This window comes from Moschus berezovskii, chromosome 18 (genome assembly GCF_049115385.1).
Source record: "Moschus berezovskii isolate FMDL1 chromosome 18, NW_MosBer_1.0, whole genome shotgun sequence".
NCBI classification, from domain to species: domain Eukaryota; kingdom Metazoa; phylum Chordata; class Mammalia; order Artiodactyla; family Moschidae; genus Moschus; species Moschus berezovskii.
The window spans coordinates 69,296,684-69,323,840 of record NC_142477.1 but is presented as its reverse complement, the minus strand read 5'-3'; the positions used below and the strand labels follow the sequence as shown (position 1 = coordinate 69,323,840).

The 27,157-nt window shown below is 39.1% G+C and overlaps 1 protein-coding gene across 2 annotated transcripts in view; it reads right to left on the bottom strand.

The window, feature by feature from the left end:
• The window catches only part of FCHO2 (FCH and mu domain containing endocytic adaptor 2), a 140,321-nt gene that overhangs the window by 65,742 nt on the left and 47,422 nt on the right, over positions 1-27,157 (bottom strand). For both annotated transcript variants that reach the window (XM_088827750.1, XM_088827749.1), the window contains 3 exons: positions 21,837-21,935; positions 21,169-21,265; positions 1,557-1,601 (listed from right to left, as the gene is read on the bottom strand). In XM_088827750.1, the coding sequence (XP_088683876.1) occupies positions 1,557-1,601; positions 21,169-21,265; positions 21,837-21,935 (241 nt within the window). The remainder of the gene's footprint in view (positions 1-1,556; positions 1,602-21,168; positions 21,266-21,836; positions 21,936-27,157) is intronic.

The window sequence follows — 27,157 nt, the reverse complement described above, 5'->3', positions numbered from 1 at the left end:
AAGAGACGACAAGAGGTCCATTAACAGTCAGACAGATATTTATAATACGGCATTCTTTTGTACATGTGTTCTAATAAAAATGTTATAAGTGGATCCAATCATAAATGAGGAAAAATATCATTTCTATTTGCCAAATAAGGCAGTTCTTCCTCTTCTTGCATAACAAATTATTTTTTAAAAAGGTCAGTTCTATTATCAATTAATAGAATTCAGCACTTAAAGCTTAGCTGTTGTTGTTCAGTTGCTAAGTCGTGTTCGACTCTTTGCGACCCCATGGAATGAAGCACACCAGGCTTCCTTGTCCTCCACCATCTCCTGGAGTTTGCTCAAATTCATGTCCACTGAGTCACTGGTGCTATCTAACCATCTCATCCTCTGTTGCCCTCTTCTCCTTTCACCTTCAATCTTTCTCGGCATCAGGCTCTTTTCCAATGAGTTAACTCTGGCTCAGATGGCCAGAGTATTGAGCTTCAATTTCTGCCATCAGTTCTTCTGATGAATATTCATGGTTGATTTCCTTTAGGACTGACTGGTTTGAGTACACCCAAGCTAACTTCACACCTTGTAGATGAGGAAACTCAAAAGTATTATTTGTTTTTGTAACTGTTATACAGATAGTTATCACTACAATCAGGATAATAATCCAAATGTCTTATAATTACTTGCTTTCATGTAAAACTAATTCCCTGAACCATATATTTGTATAGCATATTATAATATTTTTAAAATAAAATAATTTTTTTCCTCAGAGTAGGTATTATTATAAACATTTTTAAAGAACTCTTTAAATTCTTTTTCAGCTTTTGAGGAATCTTTAAAGATTATAGAGAACTAAATAATTACTGCTCTTAATCAAACAGCTAGTAACTATAAAAAGTCTAGGCCCTAGGGCTCCTTGACTGCTGAAGTAATAACCTTACACACAACAGCAAACCGTTTCTCTAAACTCTTACACAGGTCCTGGAAAAAATCAAAGACTGCTTTCAAATTATTTCTAGCAGCTCACAAAGTGAGATATATAAAACACAATACACACACACACACAAAAAAGGCCCAAGACAAAAACTGCAGATTATCTCTTGGGTTTCATACTATAAAAAACAAATTTAAACAGGAAGTGTTGTGGACCCTTTCTCCAATTCAAACCAGCACCTATTCTGAATGACAGTCATATTAGCATTAATATATAACCTTATTAATTACAATGCTACCCATTGTAGAATAAGCAATATACATAAATATGTAGTGATGAGTTTCATATTTATAACATTAGAATGTTTAAAGAAGGATATCAATGGAGAAAACATTCTCAATGTATATCTAAAAACAAATACATGTTATATTTAATCTTTTAAAATATATATATTCTAACACATTAGTATCACTTTGGGCAAACTTGTTATTTATAAAGCAAACATTATATAGCAAGCCTTTAAACCACATTCAGATTTTTTACATCACTCCACAGACATGCTAACACCAACGGGAAGTAGTCTCTCTCTTCAGGAAACAGAAGTCATCAGTTAGTTGCCACACATTACAGCTAGTCAACTTACCTTCAACTGCACTAGCAGGGTCACATTCTTCAAATTCAATAAGGCCTAAAAAGAAAAATGTTATTACATGGACAAGTACTGGTTAAAAAAAAAAGTGACAGAAAACAATCAGATGGGATCCCATTACATTTTTTTAATGATTCTGAAGTTTCAGGGTTACCTGATGTTAATGAAAATATCAGCAATAATTTAAAAATCAAATAGCAAGCATGTTCAGTGTTACTGAAAAAAAACTGAGACTGGCCCATTATTATGACCACAATTTACTGCAAACCCTTTACATATGATGCCACACAACTTTCAGCACAGAGATCTAACATGTAGTTAGGAGCCTGTTGTATGTATAGATGAGAGAAAACAATAGTAAGAGGCAGTTGCTGAATCCTTGGTTGCGCTGGTGGTAAGACCAAGGGGCCAAGACAGCAAACACTCCTAGAATGGGAGCCTGGGACCTTGCTTGTTCAGTTCACCACTGCGCCCTAGCAAATAATGTCTTCCATGAATATCTGCTAAATAAGTAAGTGAATTAATTACATACTAGCTAAGAGGTGATGCTAAAGTCAAAACCCAGATCTATCCATATAGCAGGTCAAAGAATTTAAACTCTAGTTTGCAGGCAATGGGAAGAGCTTTCATGTGAGAAACTGAAACACATACACCTTCCTGAAAGTGGTCTTATAGAAAAATTAGTTCAGCACTGGTACGAGAGATAGACTGCAGAGAAGGGGACAAAAATAAAATGGAAACCAGGTGAAAAACAATTAAAATAGCCCTGAAATGACAGGTCTGCTGAGACTAACCTTAAATGCTATAACATGTGGTATCTTTCATATACGTAAATTACCAAATTATTTAGACAGTAAATAAAGTAGTGAAAAGCAGGAATTATTTTTCTATTGAAATATACGTAAAACGAATTATCAAACTAAAATTTTACATTCCACTAAACTGTTGCTTTAGCCCTGTTCTATAACATACAAATTTATGCAAGTCCAGTTTTTTTGTGAAACCATTTTTATTAATGGTAATTGGTACAATGTGCTGCATCAAGAGATTTTTAAACAGAGCTTGAAGGAAAGAGTACATAATAGATTTCACTACTGATCCTTCTGATATGTTAAGCTTAACTGTAACTATGTCCAAATTCATGATCACAGTTCTTATAGGTCATTCCATTATGAAAGAAAACCACTAACGAACAAGGAAAATTTCTCTACAAGTAGGAGCATCTAAAACATTGGCTAAAATGTCCTTCTTTTTACCTTTAAGTCAAAGATTTACTTCCTCAGTTCCAGTTTCTATTCAAATAGAGTAGATTAACATTTAGTGAAAGCATAATAAAAGTCATAAATGTGACGATAAACAAGGTCTTAATTAATTAATTAGCAATACCTTCCCTACTGGGGCATTCTAATGGTAAACATCATTTGGCTAAAATGAAAAAAATACATTCACTACTTCCACCCAAAAAATTCTTAAGAGTCAGAAAATGGCCCAATTAAAATTTCAAGGACTTCAGGTCCACTCTGTAAATCTGGAAGCTTAAACATTCATTAAATGAAAGGGTAATAAGCTTGGTCTTAGAATCCTTTAAAGGCCTACACTAATAGTTTACAAAGAGATGAGAACTGAAAGATTAATAAAGGTAAGGAATTTCAGTAGTATGTGCATCTGATAAACAGCCATCTTTTGCTGTTTAAGAATTATGAAGAATGAAAAATCTCTGCCTAAATCACCAGCAGCTTATTATGTATTATTAATTTTATCACTTCCTAATAAAGCTTGAGAGACTATAACCACCTGTCAAAAAAACACACAAAAAACAGAAACATAGTTAATCCAAAATTTTCCTATTACAAGCACATCATTTGTGCCCAGTAACTATTTACAGAATCTCTAATACTCAAGCTATGGGCTTTTTCTAGGGAACAAAACAAAACAGCAATACCAAATTGCATTATTTACAATTTTAAAAAGCAGTATCTAGAAAACCTTTTAAAACATCACCTGAACAAATACAGTATATATTCTTTTAGGATCTTTGGATGTCTTCAAATATGTGAAAATAGTAAAGACATCCCTTATCCCTATTAACATCAATCCTTTCAAACAAAATTCTACATTTTTTTCTCACATTTTTACCCAGACATATCTTGATTATTTTTCCCTTTATCTTTTTTAAACATCTTCTTAAAATCCATTTGAAACAGAAAAATATCCAATAAAAATAAACTATTCAAAATGACATTTCTGAAATGTCAGATGCCAAATCCTTTCAAATTATAAACTATACATTTAAAAAAATTAATTGACTTCAATCCACACATAATCTTTTCTATTAAAACAGAAATACAGTTTCTGGAACAATAAAACTAAATATATGCCCTTAAAAAAACCATTAAATCATGCATGAAAAAGATTTTCTCTTTCAAATGGCATACGCCCCACATGCTGCTTCACATGGCAAAGCTTTGCGTGCCTGGCTCAGTGCCAGTTGACAGCCCAGCTGGATATCAATGCACATTCTGACCCCCCTTGTAGCATGTCACTTCTGAACTGTTTCACAAGTAGAAAGTTTATTCAGCATCTCCCCCAAATGCAGTCCACTGCCCATCATTCTGCTATTTAATCATAAGACAAGTTACTTTTTTTGACAGTACCAAAGCCAGAGGGAGAGTCAGAAAGAATAGTTTGCTACAACTGGAATTTCAATTGTTTTAGGCTCAATTAATTCTGTTGTCAAAATAAATAATTGTTCTTAGTACTTAGATTTTATGCTGGGCTACAAGGGCAATTTAGTTTGTGTAAAAGCAAATAAGACCATTTTGGCTCTGCCTCCTGATGCTCTTTTACACATTATCTAAAAATGCCATCAAGAGTTCAATTAAAGGCAGAAGAAATTAAAGGCAGACCTCAAAGAGGGCCAATGATCCAAAACAAAACAATTCTTAAATATGATGCCTTAATCATCAGGTAGGAATAAACTGTTGCTAGCAAGAGAAAAAGTCAATAACCTAAACGATTCATCCAAATATAATCTGGAGCAAAACTTTTAAGAAATGTTACAGGAGGAAATTATTTATTTAACACTAATCTTTAATCACTATATGTATTTTGTGGAATGAGGTAGAGTATTAAAGAAAAGCAAAACATTTAATTAATAGTTTCCATTGTTTTGGAATCAATTCTAAATCTCAAGCCATCAACAAGATTAGCAACTTTGTCTAGTTATAAACTGGCCCCCAAACTCAAATAGGTTTGGGCTACCTAAATCAAGTATTTCCTGCATATACTCAACTTAAAACCACAGATCACTGGTTCTATTTAGAAGCCAAAGTAAAACATAGAAATATGCCCAGACCTCAGAGTTAACAAAAAGTGATGACAATGAGGGAGGGGTGAGGAAGAGAGGAGGAAGAGAGAAAGAGACAAAGGGAAGCAGGGGAGGGTGCCTGGTGAACAATGGGAGTCGGTGACATTTTCAAGCTTACTCCTGGGCCTGTGGACCGCAACACAGCCACATTCCTACGTGTCTCAGATGCTGAACCAGGAACACTAACAGGAAAAAGAGCATCAAACGCTAGCTTGTGGTGGTATGCAAAGGGCATGGAGGTTCAGGTCCTGGTTCTGCCACTTGCTTGTTGGCTGGTTACCCTGGACTAGTTACTTACCTTTTTTAAACCTAGGTCTTATCATTTTTATGAATGATATGGAGGGGTGATAATACCTTTTGCCATATTTCCTTCCTCTTTCTCTATCTACACATATGGCGGACTAGAAGGACGTGTGCTCATCTCCTCCTACAAGAACTCCAAAATTGCAACTCACTGCTGAACAACCATCAACAGGAGAATGTTGGATCCCACCCAAAAAATATACCCCACGTCCAAGGGCAAAGGAGAAGCCACAGCAAGATGGGAGGAGAGCGAAACTGCGTTTAGAATCAAACCCCATACCCACCAGAGATGCCTGGAGGGCTCAAATAAAACCTCGTGTGCAGCAGGACCCAGAGACCCCACAGAAAGTGAGACAGACCTGCTTTTGAATGTCTGGGTGAATCCTGAGGAGGCACGGGTCAGCAGTGGCCTGCCGTGGGGGCAGGGGCTCTGGCTGCAGCAGACCTGGGCCACCCAGTATGTGGCATAAGCCCTCTTGGAGGAGGCCACCAATAGCCCCAACACAGAGCTGCTGAGCAGATGACCCACATACTGCAGAAAAATTATACCAAAGAAATTCTCACACTGCTTATACAGTTCTAGGACACACAACAGATCTCCCAATTTAAGGAGCTGGCAAAGGGACTTAGAACCCTCAGGGAATTTGACTTTGGAGGCCAGTGGGATTTATTACAGAACTTACACAGGACTAGGGAAACAGACCCTTGAGGGGCACAAACAAAACCTTGTGCACACCAGGACCCAGGAGAGAGGAAAAGTGTCCCCACAGGAGACTGAGCCAGACTTGCCTGGGAGTGTCCAGGAGTCTCTGGTGGAGGTGGGCCGACAGGGGTCTGTGAAGGGTCAGGGGCACTGAATACAACAGGGTGTACTACAAGTCCTTTCCAAGGAGGTCACCATTATCTTCATTACCCCTACCAGTTTGGCCTTAGCTCAAACAACCGGGAGGGAACACAACCCTGCCAATCAATGGAAAATTGGATTAAAGATTTACTGAGCATGGCCCCGCCCATCAGAACTAGACCCAGTTTCCACTATAGTCAGTCTCTCCCTTCAGGAACTTCCATAAACCTCTTATCCTTAGCCATCAGAGGGCAGAGAGAATAAAAACCACAATCACAGAAAGCTAATCAAACTGATCACATGGACCACAGCCTTGTCTAACTCAATGAAACTATGAGCCATGCTGTGTAGGCCCACTCAAGATAGACAGGTCACAGTGGAGAGTTCTGACAAAACGTGGTCCACTGGAGAAAAGGACGGGAAACGACTTCTGTATTCTTGCCTTGAAACCCCATGAAAAGGCAAAAAGATAGGACACTGAAAGAGGAAACTCCCCATGCTGGTAGGTGCCCAATATACTACTGGAGATCAGTGGAGAAATAACTCCAGAAAGAATGAAGACAGAGCCAAAGTGAAAACAACGTCCAGATATGGATGTGGCTGGTGATGGAAGCAAGGTCTGATGCTGTAAAGAGCAATATTGCATAGGAACCTAGAATGTTAGGTCCATGAATCAAGGTAAATTGGAAGTGGTCAAACAGGAGATGGCAAGAGTGAACGTAGACATTCTAGGAATCAGTGAACTAAAATGGACTGGAATGGGTGAATTTAACTCATGACCATTATATCCACTACTACAGGCAACAATCCCTTAGAAGAGATGGAGTGGCCCTCATCTCAGCAATAGTCCAAAATGCAGTACTTGGATGCAATCTCAAAAATCACAGAATGATCTCTGTTCATTTATAAGACAAGCCATTCAATATCACGGTAATCCAAGTCTATACCCCAACCACTAATGCTGAAGAAGAACAGTTCTATGAAGACCTAAAAGACCTTCTAGAACTAACACCCAAAAAAGTGGCCTCTTCATCATAGGGGCAGAGAAGGCAATGCCACCACACTCCAGTATTCTTGCCTGGAAAATCCCATGGACGGAGGAGCCTGGTAGGCAGCAGTCCATGAGGTCCCACAGAGTTGGACACGACTGAAGTGACTTAGCAGCAGCAGCAGCATCATAGGGGACTGGAATGCAAAAGTAGGAAGTCAAGAGATACCTGGGGTAACAGGCAAATTTGGCCTTGGAGTAAAAAATGAAGCAAGCAGGGCAAAGGCTAATAGAATTTTGCAAAGAGAACATACTGGTCATAGCAAACACCATCTTCCAACAACACAAGAGACAACTCTACACACTGACATGACCAGATGGTCAACACCGAAATCAGACTGATTCTATTCTTTGCAGTCAAAGATGGAGCTCTATAGAGTCAGTAAAAACAAGGCTGGGAGCTGACTATGGCTCCACTCTTGAACTCCTTATTGCAAAATTCAGACTTAAGTTGAAGAAAGTAGGGAAAACCACTAGACTACTCAGGTATGACCTAAATCAAAGCCCTTATGATTATACAATGAAAGTGACAAATAGATTCAAGGTATTAGATTAGATAGAGTGCCTGACAAACTATGGATGGAGGTTTGTAGACACTGTACAGGAGGCAGTGATCAAGACCATCCCCAAGAAAAAGAAATGCAAAAAACCAAAATGGCTGTCTGGGAGGCCTTACAAACACCTGAGAAAAGAAGACAAGCTAAAGGCAAAGGAGAAAAGGAAAGATATACCATCTGAATGCAGAGTTCCAATGAACAGCAAGGAGAGATAAGAAAGCCTTCCTCAAGGATCAATGCAAAGAAATAGAGGAAAACAGCAGAATAGGAAAGAGTAGAGATCTCTTCAAGAAAATCAGAGATACCAAGGGAACATTTCATGCAAAGATGGGCATAACATAGGACAGAAATGGTATGGGCCTACAGAAGCAGAAGATATTAAGACAAGGTAGCAAAATACACAGAACTATAAAAAAAAGATCTTCATGACGCAGATAATCATGATGGTGTGATCACTCATCTAGAACCAGACATCCTGGAGTGCGAAATCAAGTGGGCCTTAGGAAGCATCACTACAATCAAAACTAGTGGAGGCACAAATCCTAAAAGATGATGCTGTTAAAGTGCTGCACTTGATATGCCAGCAAATTTGGAAAACTCAGCAGTGGCCATAGGACTGAAAAAGGTCAGTTCTCATTCCAATCCCAAAGAAAGGCAGTAACAAAGAATGCTCAAACTACCACACAACTGTTCTCATCTCACATGCGAGCAAAGTAATGCTTAAAATTCTCCAAGCCAGGCTTCAACAATACATGAACTGTGAACTTCCAAATGATCAAGCTGGATTTAGAAAAGGCAGAGGAACCAGATCAAATTGACAACATTCGTTGGATCATTGGAAAAGCAAGAGAGTTCCAAAAAAAATCTGCTTTATTGACAATGCCAAAGTCTTTGACTGTGTGGATCACAACAAACTGTGGAAAATTCTTAGAGAGATGGGAAGAACAGACCACCTTACCCACCTTCTTAGAAATCTGTATGCAGGTCAAGAAGCAACAGTTAGAACCAGAAATGGATCAACGGACTGGTTCAAAACTGGGAAAGGAGTATGTCAAGGCTGTATATTGTCACCCTGCTTATTTAACTTATATGCAGAGTACATCATGAGAAATGCCAGCCTGGAGGAAGCACAAGCTGGAATCAAGATTTCCGGGAGAAATATCAATAACCTCAGATACGCAGATGACACCACCCTTATGGCAGAAGGCGAAGAGGAACTAAAGGGCCTCTTGATGAAAGTGAAAGAGAGTGAAAAAGCTGGCTTAAAGCTCAACATTAACAAAACTAAGATCATGGTATCCAGTTCCATCATCCCATCACTTCACGGCAAATAGATGGGGAAACAATGGAAATAGTGAGATTTTATTTTCTTGAGCTCCAAAATCACTGCAGATGGTGACTGCAGCCATGAAATTAAAAGACACTTGCTCCTTAAAAGAAAAGCTGTAACAAACCTAGACAGTATATTAAAAAGCAGAGACATTACTTTACTGACAAAGGTTCATCTAGTCAAAGCTATGGTTTTTCCAGTAGTCATGTATGGATGTGAGAGTTGGACTATAAAGAAAGCTGAGCCCTGAAGAATTGATGCCTTTGAACTGTGGTGTTGGAGAAGACTCTAGAGAGTCCCTTGGACAGCAAGGAGATCAAACCAGTCAATCCTAACAGAAATCAACCCTGAATATTCATTAGAAGAACTGATGCTGAAGCTGAAACTCCAATACTTTGGCCACCTGATGCGAAGAACTAACTCACAGGAAATGAGAAGGGGAGACGGAGGATGATCACTGGATGGTATCACCGACTCAATGGACATAAGTTTGAGCAAGCTCCAGGAGTTGGTGATGGACAGGGAAGCTTAGCATGTTGCAGTCCATGGGGTCGCAGAGTTGGGACACGACTGAGTGACTGAACTGAACTATTCTACACATACTCAGAGACACTTTTTTTTTACCCACTAAATCATTAGAAAATAAAGTTGCAACATCAAAAATACTTCATTTCAGGAGTATTTCTTTTAATAAATGTTTGTAGAGACAACTCCCTCAATCCAAGTCCTAGTTGCCCCTGACTCTCCTAATGCAACGCTTCCTGTATTAGAAGCATCAGGAGGGCTTGTTAAACCACAAATTGTTGGGGGCGTATCTACAGAGTGTTTTCTACAGAAGATCTAGGCTGGTGTTCAGGAATTTGCATTTTAAACAAATTCCCAGGTGATGCGGTAGGTCCTAGGATCACACTTTGAGAATGACAGTACCAAGGATTCCTGGGTCCACTGTCAGATATTCAGTAATCAGATATTCAGTAAGTCTAGACAGTGTTGTTCTCATTTTACTGCACATACAAACTGGCTGCGTGCATGCTCAGTCATTTAATCTTTGGGGACTCCATAGACTGTAGCCCACCAGGCTCCTCTGTCCACGTGATTATCCTGGCAAGAATACTAGGGTGGGTTGCCATTTCCTTCTCCAGGGGATATGCCCAACCTAGGGACTGAACTCACTTCTCCTGTGGCTTCTGCATGGGCAGGTGGATTCTTGACCACTGAACCAGAGTCACCAGGGAAGCACCACAAACTGTCCACTGACTTTACTAAAATACAGTTTCTAATTCAGTAGGTCTGGGGTAGGGCTTGAGCGTCTGCATTTATGACAAGCATCCAGTGATGTAATGCTACAATTTCTCAACAATGGCTGCATGTTAGAATCAGACAAGTTTTAAAATAAGAGTGATACCACAGACCCACCCTACACCAATGACATCAAAATTTCTGGGATAGTACAATGTCTGTACGTTTTTTTAGGAGAGAGAGAAAGAAATAAAAAAGAAAATATTTTCACCAAATGATTCTCACAGGTAGCCAAGGCCTGAGAAGCAGTGATGAAGCTAATTTAGGAACCTTGGTCTCAAATAAAAAGAACAGGTTTTAACCACAGAATCTCAGTCACTGTAAAACCTAAATTTTCACCGAGTTCTTCAACATCACATCTTGGCACTGAAATATAATCTCCTCCTATATCCAAAATCTGACACTGCTTCCATTCCCTCGACTGAGTCATGTTTTCCCTTTCTGGGATCATAATAGAAGCTTTAGGAGTTAACACTCTGCTTGTGGTAATCTCTCTTCTCTGGGAATTTCCCCTTGTTCACAAGTGGACCAGCAGCCACTAGTGAGACCTAGTGAGAACTGACTGAACTAGAGAGAAGATTACCCCAGCCCACGATTACCTGACCAGGTTCTCTACGGTCAGGAAGGGAGAAAAACCTGGGCTAATTCTGAGCTGTGGATGCAATTAAGGGACAAGTGAAAATATCTGGAATTTACTAAGAGATCATCTTACATAATGTACCTGGAGAAGCAAAGAAAGTCATTCTGCAAAGAAAAAAAAAAAGGCAGTAGAAATGCAGAGACTGACTAAAGGAAAACCAATACCAAGTATTTCTACTGGGCTGGGTTTCCTTCTGTAGCCTGGCTATACTCCTGATTTTGAATCACTGGGGTACCTCAGTTTCTTTTTTGATTTTACCTCTTTTACATACTGCAAAAGAAACTAAAACCCTGTCTTTATTCTGATGCACATGTAAAAACTGTAATGAGCTTCCTTTAGTTTTTTCTTTACTTTTTTTTTTTTTTAATCAGTGTTTATACATTGAACAGACTTCGCTGGTAGCTCAGACAGTAAAGAACCTCCCTGCAATGCAGGAGACCTGGGTTCAATACCTGGGTTGGGAAGATCACCTGGAAAAGGGAAGGCTACCCATTCCAGTATTCTTGCCTGAAGAATTCCATGGACAAAAGAGCCTGGCAGGCTACAGTCCGTGGTGTCACGAAAAGCTGGACACAACTGAGCAACTGAACATGCACATACACTGAATATTTTTAATGGTCACTTCAATGGCAACCCACTCCAGTACTCTTGCCTGGAAAATCCCATGGGAGGAGCCTGGTAGGCTACAGTCCATGGCGTCACAAATAGTTGGACACGACTGAGAGACTTTACTTCAAATTAATGAACTAAGTTTTCCTTAAAGTCTGCTCAAAACAGCTTAATCTTTACTTCACAATTTAGGATTACTATTATGATGTACTGTGCTGTGATATGAAAAACAGATGTAGTTGGTACAGGGTATCAGATTAAATGATATTTGAATCCAAAAACAGCAGAATCAACTTTTGGAAAAAAAAATAGTATTGTTATAAGCTATACAATTCCAATGTATTATCAAGTTTGCTACTATCTACATAAAAAAGTACATCCTGTAACAAAGTTAGGCAAAGATTTTCTATAAAAAGTCAAGATAATAAGACATTGTGGGTCATAAAGTCTGTCACAACTAGTGACCTTGGCTACCACAGTGTGAAAGCACACAAGACATGGGTCACGGCAGACAAGTGTGACTGGTTTCAAAAAACTTCCATGGACACCAACACCTGAATTTTATAATTTTATGCATCACAAAATACACGTTCTCCCCACCCCACATTCATTCTTTGTGGGCCTCAACATAAGAGGCAAAGCTAAATCTCGCTCAGGAGATAATCACTATCAGGAGGCACACGCATCCCACAGGGCAGACTTCTATGCCTCTGTCCTAGGTAGTTAGGACACAATAGGTAGAGGTGTACTCCTGCACAAAGCAAAGCTTATCTGTGTTATCTACTCTGGAAGTTCTCCTCTTTCACTCTCCTATTTGTGCAAATCTTATTATCCTCTTCACTAATCATCATCCATTCTTTTCTCTTTCTCTGATCATTCCCATTTACCATCAATCAGAAAAATGAAGTAATCACAGCAAATTCGGTGTGGTTTGTGGGTCTTTGGTTTTATCAGCTAATTTTAATTTTGCTTTCTACAAAGGGTTTCAATGCGTCTCCAAATTAAAAGGAAAAAAAAAAGTTTGTGGAAGAAGGTTCAATTTATAGGTTTGGCATTACTCCAAATCATTGAGGAGCCTGGAAAGATGATCACTAGATTTTTTTCAACTATATTTAAAATAATATTCTATAATCTGTATCCTATATTTAAAATAATATACCCAAAACTAGAAGCTGAAAAATTCTAAAAATCTAAACTAATCAATTTCACATTTAGGTGGTCTGACTATAATAATCTCATTACAAGAATCTCATTGTTGCTTTTTTGTTTGTGGCTGGTTTTATTTTATGTCTACCTTTCTGGGGCTTTTTCTATTTGTAACTTTAAATACAGTATATAATCTCTGCTGCTGCTGCTAAGTCGTTTCAGTCGTGTCCGACTCTGTGTGACCTCATAGAGGGCAGTCCACCAGGCTCCTCTGTCCCTGGAATTCTCCAGGCAAGAATACTGGAATGGGTTGCCATTTCCTTCTCCCTGGAAGTCCTCAAATGGAAGCCATAAACATATATTGTCATATAATGAAAATAAAGATAAGCTTTGCAACAAAATCTTTTATTTAAACATATTAGACACTGGTTTACCAACTTTTTATCTATGCTTCTGTTTCTTATAAATGGAAACTTGCTTAGATTTTATGAATTATAAACAGAACAGAGTGAAATTAGCAGAATGACTATAAAACAGGAAATTTAAAAAATACAGATTTTAATCTTAATTTTAGCTGCAATTAAAACATATGAGAATGAGTAGAAATACTAGGATAATGTCATTAGAACACAATAAGCCATTCAAAATTAGAAAACACCTGTTTATTCATGACTCTTTGAGACCACAGTGCTTTGATATCCAAAGCATCCACTTAAGAGTAACTGAAATTCCAGAAAAGCCAGGCAGTACAACGTTTAAAAAGTACTGACAAAAATAGTATGGACGTTCCTCAAAAAATTAAACATAGAACTACTATACGATTCCAGCAATTCCACTTCTCCATATTTATCAGAAGGAAATTAAATCACTACCAAAAAAAATCTGCACTCTCATGCTTAGTGCATGTATGCGCTCAGTCGTGTCCGACCCTCTGTGACCCCAAAGACTGTAGCCCACCAGGCTCCTCTGTTCATGGGGATTCTCCAGGCAAGAGTATTGGAGTGGGTTGCCATGCCCTTTTCTGGGGGATCTTTCCAACCCAGGGATCGAACCCAGGTCTTGTGCACTGCAGGCGGATTCTTTACCATCTGAGCTCCCAGGGAAGCCCCATGTTCAGTGTGGCACTATTTGTAAGAGCAAAGACATGGAAACAACCTAAGTCTCTATTGACAGATGAAGGGATCAAGAAAAAAAAAAATATATATATATATATACACACACACACATATATATCTACACACACAAAATAGTCAGCCCTAAAAAGAAGAAAGTCCTGTCTTTGTGACAACACAGATGGAACCTGAGGGCATTATGCTACGTTAAAAAAGTCAGAGAAAGACAAATACTCTACGATCTCACTTAATGTGGAACCTAAAAAAAAAATGAGCTGACAGATACAGAGTGGGTGAGAGGAAACCCACTGGGTAAAACGGGTAAAGGTGTCAAAACAGACAAACTCCCGGTCATAGGACAAAATAGGTCCACAGGTAGAATGCACAGCACGGTGACTTTAGTTAACAATGTTATATTATGTGTTTGAAAGCTGCTAAGAGAGTACAGTCATTCCTCAGTATCTGAAGCCGACTGGTTCCAGGATCCCTGCAGATACCAAATTCTGACGATGCTCAAGTCACTTATGTGGCCTAAGGCAATCAGCCCTCCGTGTCCATGGATGTGGAATCCTCAGATAGAGAGGGCCAACTGCAGTCCTTAAAAGTTCTTATCACAAGAAAAACAATTTAACTATGTGTGGGAAGATGCTAACTAAACTTACTCTGGCAATCATTTGCAATATATACATTTATCATTATGTTGCATACCTTAAAGCTAATACAATATTATTTGTCAATTATAACTCTAAAAAAGTAATGACAAAAATGATACTACATATTATAAAATATATTTATTTTTATATAGGTATATTTATATTTAATCTTCATATATATGCTTGTTGTGATCCACACAGTCAAAGGCTTTGGCATAGTCAATAAAGCAGAAATATGTTTTTCTGAAACTCTTGCTTTTTCGATAATCCAACCGATGTTGGCAATTTGATCTCTGGTTCTTCCGCCTTTTCTAAATCCACCTTGAACATATGGAAGTTCACGGTTCATGTACTGTTGAAGCCTGGCTTGGAGAATTTTGAGCATTATTTTGCTCGCATGTGAAGTGAGTGCAATTGTGCAGTAGTTTGAGCATTCTTTGGCACTGCCTTTCTTTGGGATTGGAATGACCTTTTCCAGTCCAGTGGCCACTCCTGAGTTTTCCAAATTTGCTGGCATATTGAGTGCAGCACTTTCACAGCATCATCTTTTAGGATTTGAAACAGCTCAACTGGAATTCCATCATCTCCACTAGCTTTGTTCGTAGTGATGCTTCCTAAGGCCCACTTGACCTCACATTCCAGGATGTCAGGCTCTAGGTGAGTGATCACGCCATCGTGATTATCTGGGTCGTGAAGATCTTTTTTGTACAGTTCTTCTGTGTATTCCTGCCCCCTCTTCTTAATATCTTCTGCTTCTGTTACCATGCTTCCATACCATTTCGGTCCTTTATTGAGCCCATCTTTGTTATCTCTTAACTTTCTTGAAGAGATCTCTCGTCCTTCCCATTCTACTGTTTTCCTCTATTTCTTTGCACTGATCACTGAGGAAGGCTTTCTTATCTCTCCTTGCTGTTTTTTGGAACTCTGCATTTAAATGGGTATATCTTTCCTTTTCTCCTAAAAGAGATCAGTCCTGAGTGTTTATTAGAAGGACTGATGTTGAAGCTGAAACTCCAATACTTTGGCCACCTGATGCGAAGAACTGATGCATTGGAAAAGACCCTGATGCTGGGAAAGACTGAAGGCGGGAGGAGAAGGGGATGACAGAGGATGAGATGGTTGGATGGCATCACTGACTCAATGGACGAGTTTGAGTGAACTCCGGGAGTTGGTGATGGACAGGGAGGCCTGGCGTGCTGCAGTCCATGGGGTAGCAAAGAGTCAGACACGACTGAGCGACTGAACTGAATATATACTTATTATATATGTATATTTATGTTATATATAAAATAGTCTCAATGAATAGTGAGAAAATTTAATGCTCTCAAAGTGTGATTTACACCGGAGAATTGGAGACATAGAGCTAGAGGTTACATCTTTCAACAGATAACTGACTAAAGAAACAAATACTCATTTTTCAGTGTAAGACAAATAGGTTAACTTTCATTTTATACTAAGTTTTGAAAGAAGTGGGCCTCCTGCTGTGTTTTAAAATTGTGTCCCATAGGACTAAAAGCAGTTTACAGAGGAACTCATCCACCAGAGGGAGCCCTTACAAAAGAGAAAAACATGTACAGGGCGGGGTGGGGTGGGGTGTGGGTGTGGGGGTGTGTGTGTGTGTGTATACACGTACGGGGGGAGGTGGGGCGGGGGGGAGGGGTGTGTGTGTGTGTACACGTACCAGGGGGGAGGTGGGGGGGTGTGTGTGTGAAAGAGAGAGCATGTGTGTGCATGCGTGTGTGTGAGAGAGAGCGAGCGGGCGAGCATGTTTGTGTGTGCGTTTTCACTCTGGACTACAGTCGTCCAGGCTCCCCTGTCCATGGGATTTCCCAGGCAAGAATACTGGAACGGGTTGCCATTTTCTACTTGAGAGGATCTTCCCGACCTAGGAATCAAACCCTCATCTCCTGCATTGCAGGCAGATTCTTTACTGCTGAGCTCCCAGGGAAGTCCTAGTATACACAATTGAAGGAAGTGCATTTCTTACAAAACAAAATTCTTTAAATCCAGTAATTTCTTACAATCACATGTATTATTTTCTGAGAAATACAAAATTTCCATTACTGAGATGAGCTCCCTCTAGTGCGCACAGATAGAACAAGTATGTATGAAAGAGCTGTAACTTGACGCCCACAAGTCAACTAGAGAAGTAGTATTTAACCTTTCCATTCCACTCCCACTCACGACTTTTCCTTCCCCTAAGTTAGTTCTAGGATCATTTATCTTGAAAATCAGTCACCTATATACACGATGTCAACAGTTATCCTAAAACTGTCACCTAATTCTGGGTTAAGTAATTCTAGGAAAGTCCGTGTCATCACCAATGTTAACCTCCCTCTTACCAGTTAATCACAGAAATTTTCTACACGTCTTTGCATATCTTGAGGCAAATACATTTAAATTTATAAATAAACAATACCTCATCAGTTCAGTTCAGTCGCTCAGTCGTGTCCGACTCTTTGCAACCCCGTGAATCACAGCACGCCAGGCATCCCCGTCCACCACCAAATCCCGGAGTTCACTCAAACTCATGTCCATCGAGTTGGTGATGCCATCCAGCCATCTCATTCGCTGTCCTCCCCGTCTCCTCCCGCCCCCAATCCCTCCCAGCATCAGACTCTTTTCCAGTGAGTCAACTCTTTGCATGAGGTGGCCAAAGTATTGGAGTTTCAGCTTTAGCATCAGTCCTTCCAGTGAACACCCAGGACTGATCTCCTTTAGGATGGACTGGGTGGATCTCCTTGCAGTCCAAGGGACTCTCAAGAGTCTTCTCCAGCACCACAGTTCAAAAGCATCAATACCTCATAGTACCTATCTATTAATCGAGTATGTATTAATTTGGGGAAAATAACACTAAGTACTCAATGCTAAGTCACTTCAGTCGTGTCCGACTCTGTGTGACCCCATAGACGGAAGCCCACCAGGCTCCCCCGTCCCTGGGATTCTCCAGGCAAGAACACTGGAGTGGGTTGCCATTTCCTTCTCCAATGTGTGAAAGTGAAAAGTGAAAGTGAAGTCGCTCAGTCGTGTCCGACCCTTAGCGACCCCACGGACTGCAGCCTACCAGGCTCCTTCATCCATGGGATTTTCTAGGCAAGAGGACTGGAGTGGCTTTCCATTGCCTTCTCCGAAGTACTCAATAGATGTTACATTATCTCAGGGAAACCTCACAACAGCCCCATGAGGGAGGTACCGTTATTATCCCGACTTCACAGATGAAGACTCTGAGGCTTCCCATCTCACTAGTAGTGAAGTACAGATCACAAACTACGGGGTTAAGTACTGTGCTATCCCCCAGATAAGAAAGTAACTGAACTTAATGAGATAACTGTAGATTTACAGTTTTTTTTTAAAAAAGGAAAAAGGAAAGAAATGCAACAAGATTCCTTGTACACTTGGCCCAGTTTCCTGAAATAACATTTTGCAAAATTACAAAATAATGTAACGAAAAGGATACCGATACAGTCTACCAACCTCACTCAGTTCTAAGGCGTTTTCAGCCAGCCAGTACACATTTGCTTTTACACTGTCAATACTTCTAACACTCTGTATTTCTACCTCTCATAACTCGTCTTCAGTCAGTTCAGCTCGGCCGCTCAGTCGTGTCCGACTCTCTGTGGCCCCATGGACTGCCGCGGGCCAGGCCTCCCTGTCCATTGCCTGCTCCCAGAGCTTGCTCAAACTCATCTCCATCCAGTCGGTGATGCCATCCAGCCATCCAATCTTTACAATAAATTTTAGGGTTTCACACTACTCTATAGTTATGTATCTCAGCATTCTCATTCTTTCTACATATGTAAACTTATGCAGTTCAATTCTCATTCCTCCAAAGCATGGGCCTTGAGGTCAAGCATTCTGAAATTTAACCCCAGTATTCTGCCATGTACTTAGTTTGGGCAAATAATTTAACTTCTCAATATTTCCATCATCTGTAAAACGGGATTAGAAGTACCTACTTCAAAGAGTTCCTGAAGATCAAGCTTTGCCTGCAAAGCAGTTGACACAGTAAATGGTACAAATAAGTACTTTAGCCATAATTATTTACTATTTCTTTACCAAGACTTTTCTAACAGCATTCCATCCATTCCAGTATCTTCAACAACCATTCCAACCTCTTTAACATCCTAACCTTACCATATATGTCCACCTGTTCATTCATTGAGCAAAAATGTACTGTTCACACATAATGAAGATAAACAGATGAGTCAAATACAGAACCTTTCTTCACAAAAGCACAATTACTAAAATCTAACTTAGACAACAACGACTGTGCAAGTAACACACAACCTGGCTTCTTTAAGAGTTTATTCATTTGGCAAATGAGTGGGATATAGCATTTTCTAGAGCAGACATGAGCATAACTAAGGTACCAAAGGTGAAAAGGGGGTATGAATAGGAAACAGCAAGCAGTTCAGGTTGGCTGCAATGGAGGATGCCAGAAAATAATGGAAAGTAACACTAAAGACTAGGCAAGGACAGATCCTGAAAGGCTTTGAATCTAAGTCCAGAATCTAAATTTCATTCTGTCTATAAAGAAGAAATGCAGAGTGCAGAGTTCATCATGAGAAACGATAGGCTGGATGTAGCACAAGCTGGAATCAAGTTTGCCAGGAAAAATATCAATAACCCCATATATTCAGATGACACCACCCTTATGTCAGAAAGTGAAGAGGAACTAAAGAGCCTCTTGATGAAAGTCAAAGAGAGTGAAAAAGTTGGATTAAAACTCAACATTTAGAAAACTAAGATCACGGCATCTGGTCCCATCCCTTCATGGCAAATAGATGGAGAAACAGTGGAAACAGTGGCAGACTTTATTTTTGGGGGCTCCAAAATCACTGCAGATGGTGACTGGAGCCATGAAATTAAAAGACGTTTTACTCCTTGGAAGGGAAGTTATGACCAACCTAGACAGCATATTAAAAAGCAGAGACATTACTTTGCCAACAAAGGTCCATCTAGTCAAGGCTATGATTTTTCCAGTAGTCATGAATGGATGTGAGAGTTGGACAGTAAAGAAAGCTGATCGCCGAAGAATTGATGCTTTTGAACTGTGGCGTTGGGTGAAGACTCTTGAGAGTCCCTTGGACTGCAAGGAGATCCAACCAGTCCATCCTAAAGTAGATCAGTCCTGAGTGTTCACAGGAAGGACTGATGCTGAAGCTGAAACTCCAATACTTTGGCCACCTGATGCGAAGAACTGACTCACTGGAAAAGACCCTGATGCTGGGAAAGATTGAAGGCAGGAGGAGGAGATGACAGAGGATGAGATGGTTGGATGGCATCACCGACTCAATGGACATGAGTTTGGGAAAACTCCAGGAGCTGGTGATAAACAGGGAGGCCTGGCGTCCTGCAGTCCATGGGGTCGCAAAGAGACAGACACAACTGAACGACTGAACTGAACTGATAATGAAAAGTCTGCAATTTATGAGTAATGCAGTTATTAAGTTAATAATTATATAGCCAAAGCATTAATATGCTATACAATGTAAGATAGACTAGAGAAATCTTTACGGCACCTGTCTTTAGAAACCTCCTGCTGCATTCAACGATGCAGGTAAGGAGGAAAGCCTGAAGGGAAAAATACTGAAGAAACTGAATCAATACAATTTAAAATATAATGACATGTGGGAAAAAGGAAGGGAAAATGATTTAGGTTTTAAACTTAGTATTGTGAACTACACTAAAGAAAAATGGCTCACAGACTTCTCAAATCACTTATTCATTTTCCTGAATTCTAAACTAGATTTTAACTTCAGTCCACTGTGAACTGAATACTTTTTACCTGTGGAGTGAAAACAAGTATCTTGAAAGAATATGGAATAAATGATTTTAAAAATCTAGAAGATTATAAGTATAATAAATAGATTCAAGAAATATGATAGACTGCAAGTATGTTGAGTAGATAAGAGAATGCTGCTTATGAAATCTGATACAAAATGAATATTAAAAGTGAGATTAAGGAAACCTATAATTATCTCTTCATAAAATAGGAAAGAGGATTCCTATACTCACTGATATGTCCCCAGGGTCTAAAACAGTACCTAGAATCCTGTGAGCACTCAATAAAAACATTGAATACATATATGAATGAGGAAAGAAAATTTAAATTCTTACTAAATTTTAAGAAAGGTTCTCCACTGTCTTCAACGCTCTGAGGGCTCAATATTCTCTCCCACTCTTTTATTATAAAATGGCCTTCTGTTGCTAACTATACTTATGAAAATATAAACTTTAATATATTCATTTAGTATAAGTATGATAACCATTTTAGTAAGTGTTAGTTGCTCAATCATGTCCAACTCTTTGTGACCCCATGGATTACAGCCTGCCAGACTCCTCTGTCTATGGAATTCTCCAGGCAAGAATACTGCAGTGGGTTGCCATTCCCTTCTCCAGGGGATCTTCCTGACCCAGGGATCGAACCCATGTCTGCTGCATTGCAGACAGATTCTTTACTGTGTGAGCCACCAGGGAAGCCCGTGATAACCATTTTAAGTAGTACTAAATTATTAACACTGAAGGTCAAAACAAAAACCTAATGTACTATCTGACACAAAGCAAATTATATCAGGTTTCACACAGATTTTTAGGTATTTCCCATGCTCCATTTTGCAATTTTGGAATTTAAAGGCAAACACACTTGTTACTGAATGGGAAATATGAATATGTCTCCTTGCAATCTGTCATCTTACCAGGTCTTTCCTTCCCAGTGCCTTTTGACTCAGCAAATTTTTGTATCAAGCTTTCAACTGTAGTATTGGCCATATTATTTATAAATTCTTCATGGACCTGTTAAAATGAAATAAAGATAAATTTTTTTCATTTTCCATACTGTATTTCAGACAAAACATCCACAAAACAATTAAAATAGAAGTCAGTGCAGTGACATGTTCATATCTGAGTGTTTTAGAGACATCAATCTTACAAGAAATAAAACTCATAAAGCAATGAAAATAGTATTAGAATTTTGGTAACAAAGATAACAGACTTCATCTTTCTCTGTTATATTTCAATGCACCCTAAATATCATCATTAAACCACTTTTATATATTTTGGAAAATTTCTAAGTATAAATTCTATAACTTACTGAAGTGGCTATTCTAAATTTTAAAAAACTTTAAAAAAGAAATATTCAAAAACTATTAACAGCAGACTTTTAATGTAAAGAAACTGAGCAAAGTTAAAAGTTAAATTATCATCCTTGATAGGATGACAAACTCCAGGTTATTTCATATTTAATACATGTAAATATATAGTCTTTATTTTAAATAATTCAGTACCATGTAATGAGTTTGGACTTTTAAAGTCATAAGAGAACATAAAATTCTCATGAATCAGTTCACTAAAAGTGAAAACTTACCTGGCCTATTTGCAAATGAATTTCCTTAATAGCATTTGACAAGGATCCTATAATTTCTTTTATGTGAATGAGATGAGTTTGTTCAATATCCTGAAATTTCTGGGTAGCAAATATAAAAACAACATTACAAACACACAGATATATTCTGAAATTAAAACAAATTTTTCAAAGTCATCTTAATACAGCTTACCAAAGTTAACAAGTTATCATTATTATATAAAATTTAACAATGCTTTAAAAAGCAGAGACATTTCTTTGCCAATGAAGTCCGTCTAGTCAAAGCTTTGGTTTTTACAGTAGTCATGAATGGATGTGAGAGCTGGACTATAAAGAAAGCTGAGCGCCAAAGAATTGATGCTTTTGAACTGTGGTGCTGGAGAAGACTCTGGAGAGTCCCTTGGACTGCAAGGATCCAACCAGTCCATCCTAAAGGAAATCAGTCCTGAATATTTATTGGAAGGACTGATGTTGAAGCTGAAACTCCAATACTTTGGCCACCTGATGCGAAGAACTCATTTGAAAAGACCCTGATACTGGGAATGATTGAAGGCAGGAGGAGAAGGGGATGATAGAGGATGAGATGGTTGCATGGGATCACTGACTCAATGGACATGAGCTTGAGTAAGCTCCAGGAGTTTGTGTTGGACAGGGAGGCCTGGCGTACTGCAGTCCATGAGGTTGCAAAGAGCTGGACACGACTCAGCGACTGAACTATGCTTCCAGACAAATGAGTCTAGTTAACATACTGAAATATCAGAAAAAGTTAACTTTTTGTTGTGCCATTTCACAGACAAATACAAATTTTTTCAGTATTAGAAGATAACACAAATTAAAATCTATAATCATGGTCAGAAAATTAGGAGACCCAGAAGAGAATAGTGTCAAAAAACCAAAGGAGAAGTATTAAAAAAAACTGAAAAACAACTAGCTGGCAGAGCTAAAACTAGTTTACTTCTTAAGACTTCACAGTCTAAGCCCAGCGACTTTCAAAATGTCTAATTCTTAAAATGCTAATATATACTCTCCAAAAGAGGTAGTCCATGGTTTAAAAACTCCGTAAAAACGTGTGTGCATACTCTATCTCAGCAGCTCTCAACTGCAGGCAGGGATGACTCAGATGACCTGGGGAATGCTTTCAGGCTACAAAACACACAGATCCTCCAGGACTACTCAGAAAAGGGGCTAGAAAGAGGTAAGAACATTCCTGGGGAAAAAATTCCACGTTATTGTCATCTTTGCTTCCTGGGAAGAAAACCAGTGCTATACTTCTCTTCACAAGAAACATATTAAAAACTGAAGTAATTGAGAAATATTAAAGTAACAGAGCTTGTTTTACTCTGCTTAACCCTGTGTCTTCCAAATTTCTTTAACCACACAACCCTTCTTTTCCTGAGTATCTATTAATATCTCACAGAACAATAATATTCTTCAAAACAGGATTTGGGAAATGCTGAACTAGTCATTTTCAAATAAAAAAAGAAAAAATACATCTGTCATTTCCACTGCCAAACCTGATTACCCTCTTTCTTGCCAAATTACATCAGGTCTAAGCAGCAGGCCTAGATGTTTGCTATTTTCTCTAGTTTATCAAATTAAATTCCCTCTCCCCGTATTAAATGTTCAGTTTCCTTCAACATGCATCAGAAATCCCTAAGCCAAATGATCATATCCATATTTGTGCAAAGGTCTGAACTTCAAAAAAAATCAATAATGGTGAAATTATAGTTTTGGCAGTAATGCAACAAGAGTCCAAAGACTTACCAACTTTATTCGTGAGGAATGATAGAGTTAAAATACATAACTTGTTTTGGTTAATTCTGACCAAGTCCAATGAGAATACCTAAACTGCAAGATCCTAAATTACTCTTAAGAACTGAGGAAAAGTCAGCCGGAACATGATTCTACTTTATGTTTCTATTATGAGAATTCCCCCTCCGCTTAAATTTTGGTAATTTTATGAACAACATATTTTCTCACAGAAAGGTAGTCTCAAATCCAGGAAAGACTGGTCAAATAGTCACTAATTTCATATGGATGATTCCTAATTCCAAGAAAACCGTGTGCCTTCTTTCTCTTTTGAAACACCAAACCTAAGTCAGACCCTTAATAATTGAGAAATATCTTGAAGTGTGAAGCCAAACAGAACTTAAAAGCATGATTTAGCTGCAATTTTGAAATTACGCTTTATTTCCGGTGGGAAGATATTGCTAAATATCACAATTCCTCAAAATTAGTGACTACTAAATAAATTCAGTTATTTAGCAAAGGAATATAGTATCAAGTGTTTGAATATAAATGAATAAATTTTCTTGAACAAAACAGATTTTTCTTCCTTGCATTCAAATTCACTGGGCTCATATTATTATTACATTAGCTTTTTTAAAAAGTACAATTTTGTCAGCCACTACAGATGAACAATGGGCTGGTTCAAAACTGGGAAAGGAGTATAACAAGGCTATATATTGTCACCCTGCCTCAGTACATCATGTGAAATACTGGGCTGAACAAATCACAAGCTGGAATCAAGATTGCCAGGAGAAACATCAAGAACCTCAGATACGCAGATGATACCACTCTAACGGCAGAAAGTGAAGAACTAAAGAGCCCTTGATAAGGGAGAAAGAGGAGAGTCAAAGAGCTGGCTTTGAACTCAACATTCAAAAACCTACGCTCATTGCATCCAGTCCCATCACTTCATGGCAAATACATGAGGAAAAAGTGGAAACAGTGACAGATTTTCTTTTCCTGGGCTCCAAAATCACTGCGGACGGTGACTGCAGCCATGAGATTTAGAGACTCTTGCTCCTTGGAAGAAAAGCTGTAACAAATCTGCTGCTGCTGCTGTTAAGTCGTGTCAGTTGTGTCTGACTCTGTGCAACCCCATAGATGGCAGCCCACCAGGCTCCCCTGTCCCTGGGATTCTCCAGGCAAGAACACTGGAGTGGGTTGCCATTTCCTTTTCCAATGCATAAAAGTGAAAAGTGAAAGTGAAGTCACTCAAGTCGTGTCCGACTCTTAGTGACCCCATGGACTGCAGCCTACCAGGCTAGAGAGCATATTAAAAAGCAGAGAAATTACTTTGCCAACAAGGGTCTGTATAGTCAAAGCTATGGTTTCTCCAGTAGTCATATATGGATATGAGAGTTGGATCATAAAGAAGACTGAGTGCCAAAAACTTGATGCTTTTGAACTGTGGTGTTGGAGAGACTAGAGAGTCCAGTGGACAGCAAGGAGATCAAACCTGTCATTCCTAAAGTAAATCAACCCTGAACATTCACTAGAAGGACTGATGCTGAAGCTCCAACATTTTGGCCACCTGACGCGAAGAGCCAACTCATTGGAAAAGACCCTGATGCTGAGAATATTGAAGGCAGCAGGAGAAGGGGACGATGAGATGGATGGATGGCATCACCGACTCAATGGACATGAGTTTGAGCAAACTCCAGGAGATAGTGAAGGACAGGGAAGCCTGATGTGCTGCAGGCCATGGGGTCACAAAGGGTCAGATATGACTTAGCGACTGAACACCACCACCACAGATATATATATATATAAGCACTCTAATACTAAACTTAATCTGAGGGTGTTACTTAGACAAATCTCAAATTTCCTTGTACTAGTCATGTTATGGTTCAAAGTAAACAAAATCTCCCTACTGTTTCAAGTTAAACTGATAGTGGTGAAAAGCATAAGCAGAGTCACAATTTTAGTCATGTTTATTCTTAACTCAGGGTTTCCAGGTGGCTCAGTGGTAAAAAAAAAATCCACCTGCTAGTGCAGGAGCCACAGAAGATGCAGGTTCAATCCCTGGATGGGGAAGATCCCCTGGAGGAGGAAATGGCAACCCACCCCAGTATTCTTGCCTGGAAAATCCCACGGACAGAGAAACCTGGCTGACTACAGTCCAAGGGGTTGCAAAAGAGTCAGACATGACTGAGTGACTGGACACATATTCTCAAGTGAAAAAATTTGCATCACAAGGACTCCAGTGAAGTCTAACTTCTCTCCCCCAAGCACGCAGCCTCTTCTCACTCTGGTGTGGCCCTGCCACCCAAATCTCATTACTGCCAGACTGACGACCCCTTTCCCACTGGGGTTAGGGCAACCTGCCTGGCCTGGAACAAAAAAGCAGAGAAGCAAAAGAATTCTTTTCCCTTCTCAGGAACTCAAAATAAAGCCTACTGCCTGTTAAGAAACAAAAGTTCAGCTGGTGCACGGCTGTGTGTACAAGAGACAGAGACCAAGAGTGAACACAAGGGAGGAAACACACGCGTATGAGCACAGGACGCCATCACCCTTAGTTAAAAGCAGCGTGGCTACACATCTGCTCAAACAGACCAAGTATTCCACCTCGGGACTGGCAAGGTAAACAATTAAAATGCCAATCTGAAAAAAGAAATGTAGTGAGGAAGCACAAAGAGGGAAGGGAAAAGGAAGTGCTGAAAATTCTATATAAGGTAATGCATACAAAGAAAACGCTGACTTGAACAAAGTCTAACTTTTCTTGTTTCAAATTAAATAACTGAAGGCAAGATTTTCACTGACAGAAATTAATCATTCTGAGAGAAAATTAATAAATCAGCAACTGCCTTATAAATGAGTGTTCCTAATGATTTAAAAGATAAAAGAGAACTTGCTGGAGTCCACAAGAACCACAGTTGCTACAGAAATTGAAACTTTCTATCTCACTGGAGTTGGAGCCTCATTTAACACAATTAAACCCTTCCTGAAACATTATCACTTCTGAGCTGCCACCACATTACACTTTGCAGTTTTCTTCCTTCTCTGGCTTCCCCTACTTGGGTTTCAGCATCTCTTCCTCTTCCAGACTGACAATGATGAACCTCTCAGAGTTTGGCCTTAATTCCCCACTCTCTATCCAAAGATGATGTCATTATGGTTTTGTACACTGCCAAGCCCCTATATTATAAAGGTCCAATTCTTTATTCAAAATCTTCAGGACCAAGTGTTTGGGAATTTAAATATTTTGGATTTTTTTTGAAATAAAGGTAACATGTTACCATATATGTCATTATACTACCAGTAGGATATGCAGTGGCATCTGTTTATCAAACACTAAAGGAAAACATTTATATTCAGCCTAAGTAGGATAAAGAGACTATATATAGCCTCACATCAGATCAAATCAAGTTCTACTGCCAAATGAATTCTAGGAAAAAAAAAAAGCAGGGCCAGGGGGGTGGGGCGGTTAAGAGAATTCAGAATTGTCAATAAGGGATCGTGAACATTATATCCAGTCCAGATTACTTAGAGCCTCAAAAACGGCCATTTGCTTTCTCCACTTAAGTATACAGGGATTA